Source organism: Sardina pilchardus, chromosome 7 (genome assembly GCF_963854185.1).
Source record: "Sardina pilchardus chromosome 7, fSarPil1.1, whole genome shotgun sequence".
Taxonomy (NCBI): Eukaryota; Metazoa; Chordata; class Actinopteri; order Clupeiformes; family Clupeidae; genus Sardina; species Sardina pilchardus.
This window is the reverse complement of record NC_085000.1, coordinates 18,985,228-19,004,946: the sequence shown is the minus strand read 5'-3', so window position 1 is coordinate 19,004,946 and position 19,719 is coordinate 18,985,228. Positions and strand designations below refer to the sequence as shown.

The 19,719-nt window shown below is 42.8% G+C and overlaps 2 protein-coding genes across 3 annotated transcripts in view; both read right to left on the bottom strand.

Annotated features, from left to right (window-relative positions):
• Positions 1-33: 33 nt before the first annotated feature.
• Positions 34-16,506, bottom strand: arih2 (ariadne homolog 2 (Drosophila)). Of its 2 annotated transcripts, XM_062541076.1 has the most exons (15): positions 16,373-16,506; positions 14,609-15,058; positions 12,301-12,368; positions 12,131-12,200; positions 9,344-9,488; positions 8,676-8,797; positions 7,737-7,846; positions 6,935-7,052; positions 6,090-6,140; positions 5,019-5,040; positions 4,747-4,898; positions 2,644-2,787; positions 1,931-1,999; positions 1,413-1,523; positions 34-1,071 (listed from the first exon to the last, which is right to left on the bottom strand). In XM_062541076.1, exons 2-15 carry the CDS (start codon positions 14,858-14,860, stop codon positions 1,000-1,002), a joined length of 1,506 nt encoding a protein of 501 aa, XP_062397060.1. In that variant the 5' UTR covers positions 14,861-15,058; positions 16,373-16,506; the 3' UTR covers positions 34-999. The 2 variants fall into 2 exon arrangements, with proteins under 2 accessions (XP_062397060.1, XP_062397059.1); XM_062541075.1 differs by having other exon boundaries at positions 4,747-5,040.
• Positions 16,507-19,102: 2,596 nt separating this feature from the next.
• Positions 19,103-19,719, bottom strand: part of g0s2 (G0/G1 switch 2) — a 1,212-nt gene continuing 595 nt past the window's right edge. The window contains exon 2 of the mRNA XM_062542215.1: positions 19,103-19,719. This exon is cut by the window's right edge and continues 58 nt beyond it. Within this exon, the coding sequence (XP_062398199.1) occupies positions 19,387-19,719 (333 nt within the window). The 3' untranslated portion in view covers positions 19,103-19,386.

Here is a 19,719-nt window from a genome sequence, read left to right as displayed (position 1 = left end):
CACAAACTTGCCCTCTAATTAAATGGATGGGACTTTAGGCAGGAACATCTTTTTATTTGAAGGTACTGTTCAAAGGCATTTAGACTTCATCATTGTCCTTGGTTTATGGGATTGCCTCACTTCATACAAACAGGAAATCATTCTATAAAGCCTTTTGTCCATTTTTAAGCAAACAATGGCACCACTTCACTCCTGGACACATTTTCCCCAAATAAACATAAGAGCCCTAATGAAGTGAGAAGTGTTTGTGTAGGAGACATGCAGACCCACCCAATGATCACACAGGAGTCCATGTCTGGTTTAAAAACTTTCTCTCAGTAACTATCTCTGTATTAATGTACAACCGTTCAAAATTACAGCATTTTTGTTTTGTATTTTGTAATATATTTTTTAAATGTTCTAACTATCAACAGCCATTAATCCAGAAAAAAATAAGCTGACAAATGCGAGAAGAAAGTCCAGAAAAAAAAGAGAAAAAGAAAAAGGGGCAATTGTGGGGATAGGTGAGGAGGGGGGGAGGGGGTCATGGGTAGGGCCTGTTAGTCTGCCGATCTCTGAGGAGTGTTTCTGTGAGTGTTATGTGTGCATATGTGTGTCTGTGTATATATTCTGATATGGGAGAAAGTGTGTAACTGTGTTTGCAAGTATACATGTGTGACAGAGAGAGTCTGAAGCCAAAGACGCATTGGCTCTCCGATAACACTGTAGTGTGTGAGTGTGTGTGTGTGTGTGTGAATTCCATTGTCAGCCGCAGTCACTGTCTCTCTGCTGTGAGAGCGTGAGTTGGACATGTGATGGAGGAAATGTCTGGGTGGGTGGAGGGATGGAGGGATGGATGGATGGATGGATGGATGGATGCACAGGTGGGGAAGAGGGCTAGAGCGAGGGATGAGGTGAGGAGGGTGCGACGGATGACGGGGGATCTTTGGAGAGGAGGCGGGGAGAGGGGAGGGGAGGGGCGGGGAGGAGTCGCTGCTGGTGCGCGTGTGGGACGTGGGCTCAGGTGTCGTGGAAGTCCTTCAGCAGCGTGCGCCTCCTCTGCTCCGCTATGTGCATTTGATTCTCCAGATCCTGGCGGAGGGACACAGACACACAGTGAGTGGCTAATCACTTCCATCATTTCCCAACTATTAGCCGCGACTTATACAGTGATTTTGCTAAAAAATCAGCTACAAGGTTAATACACGGGAGCAGTTACTGTGGCATTACTATGGTTTGGTTGAGCACAAAGAATTCCAATACTTATAAATGCTTATTTATGAGTAAATGACAATAAACGTTGAACTTGAACTTGTTTTGTTTCTTTGAACGCATAAAATACTGTCCTGCAGCTTATATACAATACGGCTAATACACAGGAAATTACTGTACAGCAGGCACACAGGACAAATGACTGGTCAGTCGCTCCTCACCCCTCTGTCGTTGGCGCTGAGTTCCCCCTCTCGGTCGTAGCCGTCTGCCCGCTCCACCTTCCATGACAGGTTCTCTATCTCCGCCTCTAGTTGAGCCTGCTGGTACTCAAACTAAAACGACACATAGAAAAAACAAACGATGAGAAAATGACTGCAATACACAAAACATTACATTAAGCAGTAGCATTATTTCCAGATATTAGGGTTGCCTCTAGTGATGGTTGTGCTACTAGGCCTGCTAGTGAAAGCACACAGGCTTACCCTCCTTATAAACAAAATCCTCACATATGAAAACAATCCTCACACACGAAAACATATTTCTTCAAGAAAGCTTATGGACTGACTGACTGACTTAAGTTAATTAATGAATTTATTTATTTCATTTTTATGTTTATGAGATGATTTTACAACCTTGTGAAGTGACCTTGGGTGTCATGAAAGGCGCTTTAAATAAAATGTAGTATTATTATTATTATTATTACATAGAAATGGCATCCTTTACATTCACAAGCTCTTACCAGTTTTTTGCGCGGCCCAGACTCCATGTAGTAGGCGTAAGGGTATGTGTACTGCAGCGTGTAGCGACACTGGACACAGAGAAACAAGCACTTACAAACTCAACAAATACAAACATAGAACAATCTTAGCGGTTTTAAGTCAGTCCGAGTGAGGTTTTTTTTTTCTAGTCTTGGCATTTACGACAATATCAAACATGTTTGATATCATTGCAAGTCTTTTAGTCGTGACTCATGCAAGTGATGTGAGCAATACAAAAAACAATAGTCAGCTCTCTTCAACCGTAAAGAGGAAGGGGCAAAGAAGGCGACAGCTGTGGCCAATATGATTATTTGTTATTTTGTTTCTCATAAATTGTAAGTCAGCTATTCCACGACAGAACTCTATCGGTTAAGCAGGTCATACATTAAACAATGCTACAGAAATACGAAAATATGACTGATATGAGTAGGCTATTGTTTGAGTTACTGTTGATATCTAGTGCAAGATGGGAAATAATTTAAAGGAATCTAGTTTCAGTCTTGTAAATAGTGACCCTGCAAGATCCTTAGTCGTTGCAAAATCATAGTCTGTGACTTAAACACTCTATGACTTGTCTTTAGGTGTGAGGGGGTCTGACTGCAGTCTTTGAAAAATAATTCCCAAATCTTTTCAAAGTCTTCTGGTGTTTAGGATGAAATCAGTTGATCTGAAGGTGCAGACAGGCAGGCTGTACCTTGGCCAGTAGTTTGGCAGCATTCTGCATGTACTGCCAGTCGATCCATGTGCCGAGGTTATTCATCACACGTTCCTGGATCTTCTCCTGGATACGCTGGTAGGTCTGAGCTTCCAGCTGCAGACTCTTGTTGTGGTTCTCCCACTGCAGATGTGGAGGTGGACACACACACAAACACGTTAAGAAGACAGATAAATTCGATTGCTATATGGTGTGAGATCGTTACAACTGATTGAGAATGCTACAGCACGCCTGGTCTTCAATCAGCCAAAGAGGACACATGTAACTCTTGTCCTAATTACTCTCTACTGGTTCCTTATAGTGGCCAGAGTTCAAGTGAAATATCTCACTTTGGCCTACAAGACACTGACTGGATCTGCTTCCTCCGATCTTAATTCAACGATCAAGATGTACATCCCCAACCGCTTTCTGCGGTCATCTGATGAGTGTCTGTTGTATTGACCAGCCACAAATGCTAGATGATTAAATTCAAGACTTTGGTTCCCTGTTGGTGGAATGAGTTGCCCAGTGCTCCACTCCTGCGATAGATTTGGGTCTTTCAAGAGGGGTCTAAAGGTATATCTGTTCAACATGCACTTTGTTTATTAAAGCAACACTAAAGCAACACTAAAGCAGCACTTTACTCAGTCACACACACGCCATTTGTTTATCCAGCACCGGCTTTGCAAATAACAATGTCTATCTACAGACAAGGTAGAGTATGTTGCATGATTTTCTGAAAGTATGATGTTTTTTTGCGATATGGTGTTTAGGTCTCATGCCATCGATTCCATACATATCCACTACCCGATCTGGTAAAGATACATAGTGCGGTTATAGCCGATAGAGGGTGCAAAGCGAATGCAGAAGTGCCGTTCATCCGGTTACGAGTTGATGAACCACTGAAATGATTTTGGAAACATTATTTTAAAGTACCAAAAACTCTTTAGTGTTGCTTTAAGCATTTCTTATGCATATGGTTTGCATATTATGGTACGGTATTTAGTTATTTTCATTAGGCTATTGATTGAATTGCCATTGTTGTTTATTATTGCTATTCTCCTTAATGTAGTACTACCATAGCCTGGCATGCCCTCCCAGTGACGCAACGCCTTCAGGCTTTTGCTGCTGGTCTGGTCAACTGCTCATTGAGAAGGATTTCTGAGTTCCCGAAATCTGCGGAACTGCCCCCTTTGGTCGAGAACCAATCAACTTTGAGCAGCTCCAACAGCTCTGGGTAGAGGCGTGTTCAAGGCAGAGGAAAGAGTGTTGTTATTGGTTTAAACTCGGCAATCCGCTTTCTGACATCTACCAGTAGCAAATCGAGGCACTTAAAGGGGGCGGGTCAACCAGCACTGGCAAGAAACCGTGTTAGCACAGGCTGTTGGTCAGACTAAAGTCTCGCAGAGCCTTTGAAAGTCGATGGTAATCAGGCTAGTACTACCCACCTTTAAATTGTATACTGTTAAATTGAACCATTGTGTTATTATTTGTATGTCGCTTTGGATAAAAGTGTCTAATAAAGTATAACCATATGAATACAAATTAGCTGGACATTTGTTTTGTGACTTGGCTTAGAAGACTGTGAATGTTGCTGTTGAGCTGCAATGTTGAGTTAATGCTAAAGAGGAATTTCAGACATGTCCTTTAAAATCAACAAGGCACAGAACATTTTGGAGTGTAGTTGAGAGTTTTGAGGTATGAGCTGGGGCCTCACTAGAAGGTAGGTGTCGAGGAACAAAACCACAATGACACTGGACAGTGTGAGCATCTACATTGGGATGAATTGAATTTCAATTGGAGTTGCAATTACGGACTCCAGTTAAGAAAACAATCATCGAGATTGAAGTATGGTTTCCAGTCTGTGGAATGTTTCACCTCATACCAAAATTACAAGACAGAGAGCATTTGGTCAAGGTAACACTAATTCAGCTGTAATATCCTTTCCCAACCTATGAACAAGAGTATTTCCTCATATTTCCTAGTACATATACAACAGTTCTACCGACAAATTGAGTTGAGGAAATGTTTATATTTGCCACAAATTCGAGCAGCCCTAGTGTGGATGTAATGCATGTCTCATGTCTCATGTCTCAGTCTCACCCTCTCAAAGTAGAAGAGGTATTTCTTGAGCGCTTCTCTGGCCTGCGCCTGCTGGCTCTGGTTGACGATGTCGGGGTTCTCTTTGTAACGGCTGCACTCGTAGTACTCACTGCCGTGGGTCTTCCAGTCTCCCAGACACATCCAACAGAAGTCTGCGCACATACGCATACACATACACAGAAAGTGAGAAAAAGATGGAATCGACAACGATTGGCATATAGACAAGGTACTGAGTGAGAAGACGACCATGTGTTTCATGTGTGTGTTCTTACCATATTTACACTTGGAGCATTGCTGTTGAAGTGGTGGAGGTTGGCGGGGGGAATGTAGGGAAAACAAATAAAAGAATTAAGCCATTGTCAAGACAGATACACTCATCCTCAGGGAATGTAACTTTCTAAGCCACACACAGCTCCATATACAATACCTGCAATACCCTTCATTACCTCAAGGTGTCCTCATTGATCCCTCTAAGCACTGGCACAGCACTCAGCATAATTGCGCAACCAACTTCGCCAACTGCGCCAAACCACAGGCCCATGATGACCATGGATACTATTGCCTTCCATAATGAGTCAGTAGAGACTAATACGAGCATTCTGTGATACAGCTTTCCTTTCTATGGGGGAAGGTTTCTACAGAAAGTCCTCCACTGGCATAAAACCAGACATTGTGTGGCACGGGAAGTATATTTCAACACCCAAAATAGACAGATACTAAAAACCCACGTGTGCTACAGGCAATGTAAAGCATGTCTTTTCTGGCATTGGGGGATGACATCTACACAGAGCTGCAGTTCTGTAGCACGACCTCCACGCGTGTTGACGGAGGGACAGAGCTGTGCTGCCCTCAAGCTGATGGGGGAGCAGTTAGTGCAAGTCAGCCTTGCTGACATAATGGACCAGGACACACCGGGGTCAACTAACCCAGATCAAAGAAATCAGAGGCGGACATTCCTGGTTCCAACGAGTATAAGTCCTGCCATATATTCGTTCTACCTGTGTACTAAACAAAGGTGATATCACTAATTATCTGATCTACCAGGCAGCTAATTAGGATGAGCTGGTTTCCAAAATGGTTGGATCAAATACTTGGCAGGACTTTAACTTTCTGAACACGGGATTTTCGCCTCAAAGAAATGTATATGGCTGTCATAATTGGGTCAAATAAAATACAGTACATGTTTTTGTTTCAGTTGTTGTTGCTGCTACAGCTGATTTTGTCTTTTTAACAAATGTCAGATCAGAGTCATTGGATTTGATTCAGTTCAGTGGTTGGAAACCTTGTTCAGGCATCAAAATCTGTAAAGAATTCACACCTGAAAAATGATTGAAGGGACTCACCATGTGATTGCAGCCACCATTCTTCTCAATGCAGATATTGCACTTCGGACACTACAGCACAAATAAGAAAGAGTCACTGTGTGTCCAACACCTACAGTACAAATAGGCTGTAACCAGGAGACTAGGCTGTGTGTGTGTGTGTGTGTGTGTGTGTGTGTGTGTGTGTGTGTGTGTGTGTGTGTGTGTGTGTGTGTGTGTGTGTGTGTGTGTGTGTGTGTGTGTGTGTGTGTGTGTGTGTGTGTGTGTGTGTGTGTGTGTGTGGATAGCTTACTCTAAAAATCTGATAATTAATTTAGGCTATCTACTTACATAATGTAACTGTAGCCCACACAATAGGTTTCCTATCAATATTCTCAGCTAGTATAGTAAAAGTAGCCTAATGGGCTCTTATTAGAATAGATCAGTAGCCCGTTAGAGTATGAACCATACAATTAGTCTGCTTATTTGTTGAACCAAAGCAGGTAATAAATAAACATGCTTGATACAAGCACTATTTCAGACGAACATCAAATAAAAAGTAGTCTGAAGACAAGGCTAGCATATGCAAAGTTGATTTAAAATGGTTTAACCTGAAGCCTTGGCTTCTTAATCTTGTTAACTTTGAGTTAGTTAGTTGGTTTAAGAACCAATAATATTGTGTGCACAGTGATCACATATTTTTTGCCTTGGTATCAATGATAACATGGCTGCTACAGAATCCAATTGACCGATATCCATCAGCGGAGAACTTTGGTCCCTGCTTTAAATACTAATAATAAAGCTACATAGGGTCTAGAACACTGAGGCAGTTTGTAAAAGGTGTGTGTAGGCGTGTGTGTGTGTGTATGTACGTAAGTGTGTCTCACATCTTTAGTGTGTGCGCTGATGTAGTTGGCCGTCTCCGAGTCGTCGGCACATTTTGTCAGCCACTTCCGTATGGTTGGGCAGTCTGTGGGGGCATGGTACATTTGCCTACACTTAAAGCTGAGAGAGAGAGGACACAGAGAGAGAGACAAGAGACAGCAGAGAGGTGGAGCACAGAAAAGAGAGGGATAAAGACAGATATATGAGAGGGATTACAGAGAGGAGGGGAAGAGATTAAAGAAAAAGATAAAGAAATGAAAGAGAGATTAAGAGAGAGAGAGCAAGATTATTGTTCACGTTGGTATAAAAAAAAGCAAAGGCAGTTAAACATGAGGACAGTCGCTCTTCAGATATGCCAAAGCAGAGAGTTAAGTGCTACATCAGGGGAAATCCTAATCTGCCCAGCAAGCAACGCAGGAGGCAAACGACACCAAACAGGCCATTTTGCCAATTGGCTCCCCGTCTGACTAAATTAAGCCTGTGAGGTTCTGATGAGACACCCTGTAGCTTTAAGCCAGCCCTGAATGAGTGACTATGGAGGAGGCAGCAGGAGTAATGAGGGAGTGTGTCTCACTGGAGCCGCCGTGTCTGAACGTGCCGGAACACGGAGCCTATTCTCACAGCACTGTGTGTGTGTGTGTGTGTGTGTGTGTGTGTGTGTGGGTCTTTATCGGCACTAACCTCTTCAGAACTACTGAGAGACAACGTGTTTATGTATGCCTATCAGAAGACTATTGCTAGACACACTGTAGTCAACGTGTGTGTGTGTGTGTGTGTGTGTGTGTGTGTGTGTATGGTGCGTACCAGAAGACTTCGCCACAGCGGCTGCACTGTACTCTGCGAGCACGCGGCTCCTGCACCTGGATGACGATGGGGCAGTCTGCACCTGGACACAGCTGCAGCTGGAAATGACTCTGAAACACACACACAGAGCAGCTGAGGTCAGCCAGTTGCACCAGAGAGAGTTAAAGCGGAGCGAGAAGCGCAAACGTTCGATAATTTCCGCGTTCTGTCTTCGCAAAGGGGAGGGAGGCTAAATCCCCCCTTAAGCAGAACTACGTTACATTCGAACTGAACTGCTTGCCAATCTGACAGAGATCAATATCCCACTATGAAGTCTTTGCAACACGCCTCTTTAAGCAGACAGGAACTGTTCGAATTTTGCTTCCGTAGAGATGCATTAAGCTGCTCTATCTTGTCAGTAATGAAGGATCTTTGGTTGCACACACCAGCTGGAACGACTCGGACACACACAGGGAGGGAAGCTAAGGTCAACCAATTAAATACACTCAGGGCAGTTGGAAATGACTCAAAGGCACTATAGTCAGTCAGTTAGTCATGCACAGACACAAAGAGCTGCAAAGTTCAGTCGGTTACACACACACGGGATGGCAGAGAGAGGGAGAGAGAGAGGTCAATTCAGACAGTCACAGACACACAGAGAGACCCTTAGTGCCCGTGCACGCACGCACGCACACACACACACGCGCGCGCACGCACAAGCAATTGCTCTATGTATTTGCTGCTGGTGGCACAGAGGCTAGTTTTCCATAGTAAAACAGGTGGACACCAAGAATGGACAAAAGAGTCTGGTTGTATTGTACTCCTAGAGGAAAAACATTATGGGTCATACATAATGACCAATGGCTGAGATCAGATCTCAATGACCCCCATGGTCATGTGATGTGCTTGTGACACGGACATGCTCCTACATGTGGCCCATACATGGCTGTTGAGTCTCACCTCCACGTAGTCTCTGAAGAGGTAGCGTCTGTATTTGTCCCTCAGTTCCTCTCCAGGCAGAAGGGGGAGCACAGAGTCCTCTGGCATCCTCAGTGAGCATTCCTGAGCCATGCACGAGATCCCTAAACACACACACACACACACACACACAACACACACACACACACACACACACACACACACCAGAGGCTCAGTTTCTCATTCACAGACAGTAAGTCAGACAGTATTAACGACGACTTAGCAATGTGAATAAGCCTTGAGTGACACAGGGTGGGGTTAATAGATTTCTCAAGACGAGCCAATATCAATTACACTTCAAAAAAAAAATCCGTTTACAAGATGAGCCAATATCAATTCCACTTCAAAACACATCTGTTTACTGTCTGTTTTAGGCCGTTAAACTAACTAAATACAATCAAAGCAGTGATACCAAAGATCATTAAGGGCGGAGCAAGATACTTCATGAGAAGCCACTTCCTGGAACCCGAAACGCAAGAGGGAGGGGGGCAAAAACCCCCTTTATGCAGAGCTGTTCCATTGAAGTCTATGGAGATGACACGCATGACACACCCCCTTTATGCAGAGGAAGTGATCCCCGTTTTGCGCCCATGGACATGAACTACGACGACGTATCTTGCGCCGCCTTAAGGATCTCTGGTGATACTCACCCACTCCCATGCCGTCCTTCACCAGGACTGTGCAATGCTGCTCCCAGCATCCTTTGCAGAAGGAGTGATGGCAGGGCAGAGCGTGCAGGGCGTCTCTCCTCACCAGCTGCAGACACACGCCACACTGCAGGGAGGAGGAGGAGGTCTGTAGGAACACACACACACACACGCACAGCATTAGACCAGTGCAGCACAGCACAGCACAGCACAGCACAGCACGTCACGTCACAAGCACCCTTCTGGACCACCTACACCTCCAGTCCACACACACAATTGCACTGCAGTGGTTCTCAAACTTGTTTTTGTCTTTTTTTTTGTACTTTCCACCGTCATCTTGAGGATGGTCATTTGACCGAAAGCTAGGCTATTAAAACTTGCATAAAAGATTGAAGTGTGCAGACAGTTTATTTTGACGATTTTCAGTTTGTTTGTCTGGCACCCTCTTTATCGTGTTATATGTTAAAATATTATTTTAGCATTTCGGTTCTGGTTTGGTTCTCAGCCCCCTGAATCTGATGGGGCTTTAATTTATATGTAGGCCTGTTTATGACCCCTATATTCAGGGCTGTACACTGCGAGCACCTCGTCGCAAATGCGAGGAAATATATATTAGTGCTAATTGAAAATATGAAATGGGTGCACAGGTGCGAGTACTGAATTCGACCCTTTTATTCGCATTTTGCTCCTAAAAATCCACACCAAGTGGATCAAAGTATAGGCTAGTACAATTTTCGCACATCTGTATACAAATTTCATAGTTGACAACTCTAACGCTCCTGGCTGGAAACTCACGCTTTCAGCATCAACCTCGCTGTCTCTCACACACGCAAGAAATGTCACTCCAAAACCATTCTTCTTTTTCTTCAATCTGTTCGTTATCAGTTGGTGACTTTGTAGCGATTAGCCTACCGTTGAAACGGCAAACCATGATAAGAATGTTGACTATATAGCCTACAATTACCGTGTTCATTTCAAATATTATTATCATCACGGTTGATAAACACGGTGTGGAAACCGTGTTAGCTTCACCCCAGCCTGCATTTGACATAGGCCTGGTTGACTTCTATGAGAGAAATCCGACTGATTCTGTTGTCTAAATGATGGATTTAACCACGATTTGGTATAGGCTACACCTGCTTTAAAAAGGCGGAACATTTTCATTGCAAATGTGCGCATCATATAGCCACTCTGCGTCTTTGTATGGAGGTTACATTCACATTAATTCCATTCCACTAACGTTATCAGGAGAATACCGTAACGTTTTATTTTGAGCTCTGGTTGTCACTCATTGGATATAACAGATATAGCCTACCAAACTCCAAGACGAGTCATGGTAGAGTAAGTTAAGCACCCAGCCAGTTAAACATGACCAAGGAAAAAGTGACAACTCACGATGCCATGCCATGGTAGGCTACCTAAATCATAGAAGTTAACGTTACTGGACAGTGGACACTCATCTTTTCTATTACACCAGAAATATTTGTTAACGTTACTGGACAGTGGACACTCATCTTTTCTATTACACCAGAAATATTTGTCTTTACCTTTGTTCGTTTTTTGAACATTTAAGTTATTTAATGAAAACATGATGTATCCTTGAACTATGCTTGACTCTTTTCCTAAAACCGAATGAAACCTAATTATGTTCACGTACATCTTAAAGTGACAGGAACTCAATTAGACCTACACACCACCCCTGTAATATCATTACAGTGTAATCAATATGAATTATTCAGTTTACTGAATATTTTAAGCTATAAGTAATTATGCAGATCCTAAAATGCTATAAATTGATAACAAAATGTATACAAATGCTGAATTCAAAATATGAAATAAAAACAAGACAAGCCATTTTCTGTGTGTGTAGGGTTTGAGCAGAGACTATGATTGCCACTGCTGTGAATGATCTGTATCCTGCTTAAGGCAAGAAGGTTTTCAAGGAAATTTCATAGTGCTCCTAAATTTTTTTCTGTGCTCCTAAACTTTTTCATTTAGGAGCACCTGTGCTCCTAGTGAAAAAGCTTAGCGTACAGCCCTGCCTATATTTATGTGTGGCTGTTCTGAATGCATGATCTTGGCCTTTAAGGGACACTTCACCTATTAGCATTAAGCTTTGTATCTTTAGAAAACCAGTCATGTTTTTGAATGGTCATGCATCATTCCCTCAGTTTGCCTTGAGATGGGAGAAATACGGATTTCAATGAAACCCATGAATAGGACTTCCTGCTTTCAATGATGTAAAATGATGATTGAATAGAATAGAATAGAATATATACTTTTTTGATCCCGTGAGGGAAATTCAGTTCTCTGCATTTAACCAAATTTAACCGAATTAGTGAACACACAGCACACAGTGAACACACAGTGAGGTTAATCACACAACCCAGAGCAGTGAGCTGCCATGCCCAACCAGCGGCGCTCGGGGAGCAGTGAGGGGTTAGTACACCAGTACACCACGGCTGCCCACTAATTGATCTTTAATTGATCTTTAATCAAAATTTTAACTACTGCAATTTGTTAGGAGTGTTGTTCTCCTAATGCCCTAGGCATGCTCACCATTCAGAAGTGGCCCAAAGCCAAATTTGTAAAAACTGAACTGAAGCTTGACTTTCAACTTTCCAAAACGTCTAATCACACACACACACAACCACATCTCTTGTCAAATCACAATGTGGCATTACCCAACTCACAATGCAGTGGACCTGCAAACACACACATACTGTACGTATGCGCATGCTCATGCTCTCTCTCACACTCACACACACAAACACACAGTCTTCTACTCACAGTCGCAGATCTGCAGTTGCTGGGCTGGACCTCGGCTTCAGACAGCATCTGAGGTGTACTTGACTTACACCTGCAAACATGAACAGACATTGAGCTTTCCAACAGCATGCACATCCGGTGCCTCACAACTGTGTATTGGTTGAGCGAAGGTAAAAAAAAAAAAAACGTACCTATCCAGTATCTGTGACACCTGCCAGTGAAAATGTAAAAGGACCAATTTTGCTACAGCCGGCAAAACCTTCAGAGACAGAGACAAAAAAAATGAAATGCATTACATTACAGCTATGTCCTGTCCTGCTGTGCGCTTTCAGACAGCACAAATACCCAGGGCTTTCTTCACCACTTTCAAAGAAAGGTCAGCAGTGATGACTCATGCACAGCACAGGGCGACTGCGGAATCGAGCATCACATGAGACCAACCGAGCAGAATAAACATAGACACTAAAAAACAAGAATAACTAGCAGCACTAGTAAGTAAGGACATTCATGGACATTTTCATCAAGAGCTGATCTACAGAGTCATTTCTACATGACCAAATATAGCAGCTATTCCACTCACAGCTCTTTTAGAAATGTAAGATGATGAGGCCACTCGGTGATGAGATGTAGCATCTTGAAACTACAACGGAACTCAATTAAGCCAAACTGCATTTTGAAGCTTGGCATTTTTTCAATTTAAGCCACCACTCAAGACAGTAACAAATGACATGCTTGACGAATGGCTAGCAGGCTGGACATGGTGTGAGCCAGTCCAGGCAGCCTGAGCGCAGGGGCTTCTCTGGGTCTTTAACATTGGAGTGATGTGTGCAATGTATGTGGACATTCTCATCGAAACCCAGACAATGCGCCTAAATAACGTCTTCAGAATATTAAGAATGTGAGGCTTTTTGTTTTTCATTCCCGTCTCAAAAAAACGTAAAATTAAGGGTGGCGCCGTGGCGTTAACAGACTACAGCACCCACACCACAATTGGGTCCAAAATGCCCCACAGGGACCCGGGTCATATCCTGATCCCACCCCATCGCTCTCCATCCCTCTTCCTGTCTCTCTCTTCACTGTCCTGTCACAATAAAGGCAAAAAAGCCCAAAAAATATACAAAGAAACATATCCAAAAACCCATCCACATTGAGAAATTTGTGTTAACGATAAAAATTCTTTGGCGTGTCAATAGTCACCCCATATATATGAAGTAGATATCCAAGTTGATAGTGCATGTGTTGTATATGATGCCATTTAAAATGGGTCAAAAGAGAGATGACTCTTTGGACTCTAGAATGCACTAGCCTTGTATTATCAGCATGTTTCTGCTGTTAAGGAAAACGCCCCTTTATTTAACTTCCCTACTTTCATCTTCAATGTACATCTGCCAGAAAATAAGCAAGTATCCTGACACTGCTTAAGTCTCAGTAGCTTATGCACTTAGAGTAGATGTTCTACTCAGCAATATATGCTGAGTGGTTCAGTGGAACATCATCAATAACAGGAAGACTGCTAAGAAACCACTGTTGTGATATGAGATATTGAGTACTTAATGCAATGTTATGTGCCACTGTTAATGTGCGACTTAACTGCTATTTTGCAATCCACCATGACAGGAAGAGACAGAGCACTAGTTCCAGCACAGAGGAACTAGGAAATGCCAGAGCGCAGTGCATTCCAGTTAGGGCTGTACATTGGCATTGATACATTTTGTGCGATACAGTACACATCATAACACATGGATTATGTTCAATATATTGTGATTTTTAACCCTAATTTGAGAAAAAAAAAAAAAAAACTGTCATGTAAACAACACACCACTTAGTAGCCTCCATCAAAATTGTGTAAAGGAAAATGGAGCGGAAGAGTCAAATGGCTTTGGTTAAAACACAACAAAACAATAAAATCTAGCAATCAAAAATCAATATAGTATCACACAAAACATAATATTGTGACACTGAAGTGTATAGCCTACATTTTTAGACCCCTCATTCCTGCATGCAAAAAAATAGTCAACCAACCCAAGCAGCAGCTGAGCTGACATTGAAGGGGACCAGGCCCAACACTCGCCAGACAGCTGCTACCTGGGCAAGAAGCATAGCTGGCACTACTCTCCCAAAGGAGAAGTCCACAACAACGGGGTGGCACTGGAATAACTGCAGACTGGAATGGATCTGGCACAAACCCCAGTTGGATGGGTTCCAGGGTTAGCTGCTGCTATGTGGACATATTCTGGGCTCTCTCATGGCCCCTCTATAGCTGCAGAAGCTCTACTCGCCTTGTCATTCTTTCTCTAGCCTGTTGAGGGGTCACGGTCACAAATATGTGATTAGAATGTTCGGTGAACTGAGAGTTCCGCGTTATGATGAGACAATTACCCTCCGAGATTTTCCCAACAGACTGTATACAGAACACTGAAACTCTAGATTGTTTGCGTTGATTTCTAGAAGGAACTTGGAAAATAATTCACTCCTCAACAGGCTAGCCTTCCGACTGACCTTCAGGGCCGTGGCCACCACGTTGACCTCGTCGCTGAGCACCCTCTGGCTCTCTCTGTAGGTCAGGCAGTTGAACTGATACGCTTCGGGGTCAAACGAATCCGGTTCCTGCTGCTCCACGTCACCCGCGACACCCTCGTAGTAGTCGGCGATATCGCCTTCCTCACCCCCATCCTCATCATCCTCCTCAGAGTTCGCCCCAAAGTCTTCCTCGTTGCTGTCGGAGGCCTGGCTGCTCATGTCTACAGACATCCCTCTCTGGACTTAGCCCGCTTTCTGAGGGACGGCAGCCCCTCACCACACCGCTGCCTCGCTGCGCAGACTATGGTTCCCAGCAGGCTCAGGGGCACACACAGGTGCTCAGCAGCAGCGGAAGAAGCAGAAGAAGTCACACTCTCCGTCTGGCATGAGGAACCGCTGGAGTGGAGGAGCTGAGGAGAGGAGGGAAAGCTGTGGAGGACAAAAAAAAAGAGAACGGGGTGTTGGAGAGAGGGTGGATAACAACAACTAAGACAGAGTATGAATAACACTGCAACAACAGTGTGTTCAAATGAAGTCTGCCGGCCAGTGCAAATCACAGGGTTTTCCACACTGCACTGATATCATCCAGCGTCCTCGTCAGCTGAACAGCGCACACAGCAAGATCTCTACAGCAAGGCCACTGATGCTTATCTCCATGCCCAATCTAAGCCATTCTAGAGCAGGTAAGTTCATGGAAGTGGGAACATTTGACTGCTTCAAGAGGGTAGGTTACCAGACAACAGAAATAGCCTTGGCACATGGAACCTATAACGCTCTTTTGGACAAACTCAAAACACGTGTAAAGCAGTAGGCACGCGTATCGGCTTATACTACAGAGGTTTAAAGGATTACCACGACGCTTCACTGTAAAGACAGACTAAATGGACAGCAGCAACAGGGCGAACAACGTGACCCAAAGGGAAATAAAATGTTCATAACATTAGCCTAAATCCTTCAGGCTGCATAACAATTCTCATTAAAACGAATCCCCAATCTATTGTGGGTTAACCAAAAGCAATCCCTCCTTCAACTATCTTTGCGGCTTGGAATAGCAGACCACCTGCATATATAGGCCTAGATTTAGCACCTTCATGGTGTTATCGAGAGTCATAACCTAGCTAATGATACATCGACCTGGCTCTGTCATCGTTCGCCGGTGCCAGTCGCCTCTTCACATTCCAGTTGATTCTAAAAATAGCCGATGGTGCGGGGTGACACACATAATATCACAAACAGCCCTGTTACAAATGACGGGTCAACTTGAGAGAAAGTGCAAGAGAGCGGAAGGATGAACCAAGTCTGAGAGGGCATATGTGGCTAGGCAGATTGATATGTTTGTTTACTAGCAATTACCAGCCAGCTAGCATGCTAGCAATGTCGGATTACAAGTTGAGGAAGGTTAGCTGCCGCTAGCCAACATGAGCTCAATGCGCAAGCGTCTAAAACGCACAGCACCAGGTATTAGCTACTATCGGTATAGCCAACAATACGAGAGACTCAAAGTGAAGCTCTTTTACACAAATAGCAGAGATAACGTTTGACCAAAGACGGCACACTTCCACCCGTATAACTTAAAAACGCCGATATAGCTGTACCCTATGTCCCCCTGAGACAGCCGCCGCCTCACACTCTAGCTCGGGGATTCACATGTAAACAAGGCCGTCTGGGCGTTCTTTAGAAAGCTATTTGTGAATTAATTTAAATGAATTTCTACCTATAAACATTGGACATGTTTTAACATACCTTGTTGGCTGAGTCTGGACGTCACAAAATGTTATCTCTCAGCAGATAACCGAACCGAGTTCTCAGTCAATTCTGCTAGCCAAATCGCACTACAGCGGAAGACAGGAAGTATAGGAGAATTCGATAGCTTCGTCACTTCCCTGTGCCAAATTAACTTGTCTTTGAGTGGGCAAATATGTGCCGGGTTTATTTGAAAAAAGAATAAGGGTAAGATAACAACGTAATAACAAGTTGCTACTAATTGTAACGTTTTTCATCACTAGCTTGTTAAGTAACTTTGAAAAACTAATGGGAAAGAAAAATCATAAATGCAGATTGTGGGCCTATGGCATCATCATAAATTGATGATGCCATCAGAGTAATCAAAATAAGCTGTGTCTGTCGATGTGCACATTCTGCCTGGTTAAGATTAAGAAGCCCCACATTTGTGCAATGTTTGCTGTAACTGTTGAAGGGCTAAATGTTCAGCAATTCGATCCTTGGCCTACTAAATTTGATCAGGCTGATAGCCTATGTAAAGCAAATCAAATATTATAGGCTATTGAGGAATTGTTAGAGAATTACATTTCATTACAATATCATCTTCCATTGCCATAACAATACGGAGTAGGCCTAGTCTTCCATCCATTGCATTTGTTTTAGAATAATTGGAATTCATGAAGGATTGACAATAGTGTAACGAGAGGTCTTATCTAACCTTAACCAACACGGCCATATTGGTCTGAAATGGGACATCAGTGTGTGTTCTTTTCTCTTCTTTTTTGTCATAGACCTATTACCTGCAAGACTTGTCTTCTTGAAGCACAGTGCGGGCCTGTGGTAGATAGATAGATAGATAGATAGATACTTTATTGATCCCCAAGGGGAAATTCAAGGTAATCAACTGTATTCCAGACTTTGTACTCCAATACATTAGCATTAAGTGTGCAGAACAGTTGTTTTCATCTATTTGTCAGAGAAAGATAGTGTTGTGTCCAGTGTTCACACTTCAGAGGGTTAAAGCTTATCAAGGATCTTTGCTTAGGCTACAGCACCCTCAGCATGAATTCCCCCCCTGATAAACTTGAGTAAAGAGTGTAATCTTTTAGCAGTTTATCTTAATGTAATAAAAATCCAACCTCAACAAATACATGTGCCACCACAGTATTGACATCTTTATTATTGACAGTTATTGATATCAGCACTCCTTGCTGATAAAGCACCTTGTAATCTTCTCCTATGATCATTAATTGTATAATAAAAAGCAAGGGATATGAGACCATTCGTCTTCAGAAAAATATCTCCATATGATCCAGATTCATTGGTCCTCTTGTGTATTCTCCCCTGTGGAGCATTCACTCCACTGTTTTACTATGGAGATCCGATCAGGGGACTGAGATCCGATAAATGTGGAGGGTGCTGAGGAGGGTGCTGTTCAGGTGTGTTCAGTACACCATGTTTGTGTTGATTTGGGCCAGTGTCTTGGTTCATTGACTCATGACCCACTCTCAGTGTCTTAGCAGAGACCAACATATATACTGTATATATATATATATATATATATATATATATATATATATATATATATTATTGAAAATGTTCAGGTTTTCCTGGAGTTCATAATACCTTCCAACCCGTTGAGGTTCCTAGGCCTTTGGAATAAAAACAGCTCACTACAGACCCTCCACCAAATGTACTGTATGTACCATTACCGTATCAGCCATGGCATATACATTGATTTTGCAACATTTCTTCAGCTGGTTAATACACGGAGATGGTAATATGGTATATGGGTTTGTTTCTTTTAACTTGCTGCTTCTCGTTGCTTGATGCGGCGAATACACAGAGAATTGCATTGCTGCATTCCCTGGTTTACAAAAGACAAAACAGTTCTTTGATTTGAATTGAGCGGCTTGTCTTGTCTTTCTCATGTTGAAAAATGACGTGTGTATTCAACCTCTGTATCACTTGCCCTTGAGAAAAGTCAGAAGTTACCACTTGAAAGTTTGTATACACACTCAGCTACTTTTGTTGAATAATAAAAAGCCTCTGCCTAATTGTGACACATGTGCTTTTTGCTAAAATGTATTTATTTCTCTATAACATAAAAATCTCGGGATAAATTTACTGATATATATATATATATATATATATTATACAGATATATACATACAGTGTACATACTGTACATACATACAGTATACATATACATATACATATATATATATATATTTCTATTTGTTTTAGTCACCTTTACCAGGGCTGCTGGTAAATGTGGAGGGTGCTGTGTAATGGTTGATTAGATATTAATAAGAATATACACTTTCACTTTTGAGTTTGAAATAATTCCATCGGTTTGTGTCGGTTCTTTTGCTTTGCTTTGTTATGCTAGATAGAAATCATAGCATGTTTTAAATAAATACATATAATCATAACAAGTACATTAGCATAATAAGCATTTTTAATTTCTTTTCAAGTTATCAGAACATCAATATTCTAGGCATGTTTGTCACATGTACAGCAACAATTACTTTTTCTTTAATAAGAGGGGAGTGCTTGGAATAATGGCACATTGTTACCCATTGTACAAAAGTTTGAGTTACTGTTTTAAAGATCTCTCTGTTTTACATAATCTTTATCTTTCAATATCTGTATTAACACGAAAATTAACAGGATATGCAGTCTTGCAAAACCTGATGCAACCCTCCTTTCAGTTCCAGTTCCTGCTGAAAAAACACAGACCAGTGCTGATAATTTTCAATTTTTAATATTTTTCAGTGTTATAGTGTCATAAAGTCATTGCTCTAATGGGATGATAAACAATTAGGCCCATGGTCAAGGACACTGCCAGTCTTAAGCAATCCCCAAACCATATTACATCACCTCAAGAAGCCAGCAAGAAGGCACCAGAGATCATTTTTACACCACATGTAATCCAAACCTAACAAACCATACAAGTCCAAAGTCCGTAGCCATCAGTAGCCATGAATGTGTTATATTTTTGTGTGTCTGTGCTGAGTGTGTGTGTCGATGGTCTAAGATGCAAAGGAACGACTCCTTCGCCTCTGTGTGATGGCTGGGTTTTGCTTGGCCTTGGCAAACATCTCTTCTTCCTCAAAAACATCGGCTGTGTCGTCAGGCTCCACAGCAGTCAAGACAGGCTCCGCGGGCGCCACAGGCTCCACAGGCACCGACTGCTCCTCCATCGCTTTCGCGGGCGCAAACTCCTCCGTCTCCATGGAGATGGTGTCCTTCTCGCCGAAGACGAAGGAGGCGGCGTCCACCAGCCCCCCCACCAGCCCACAGACGGCCAGGCCGGAGCCCAGCAGGTAGATCTTCAGCAGCCTTCGGCTGCCGCCCTGCTCCAT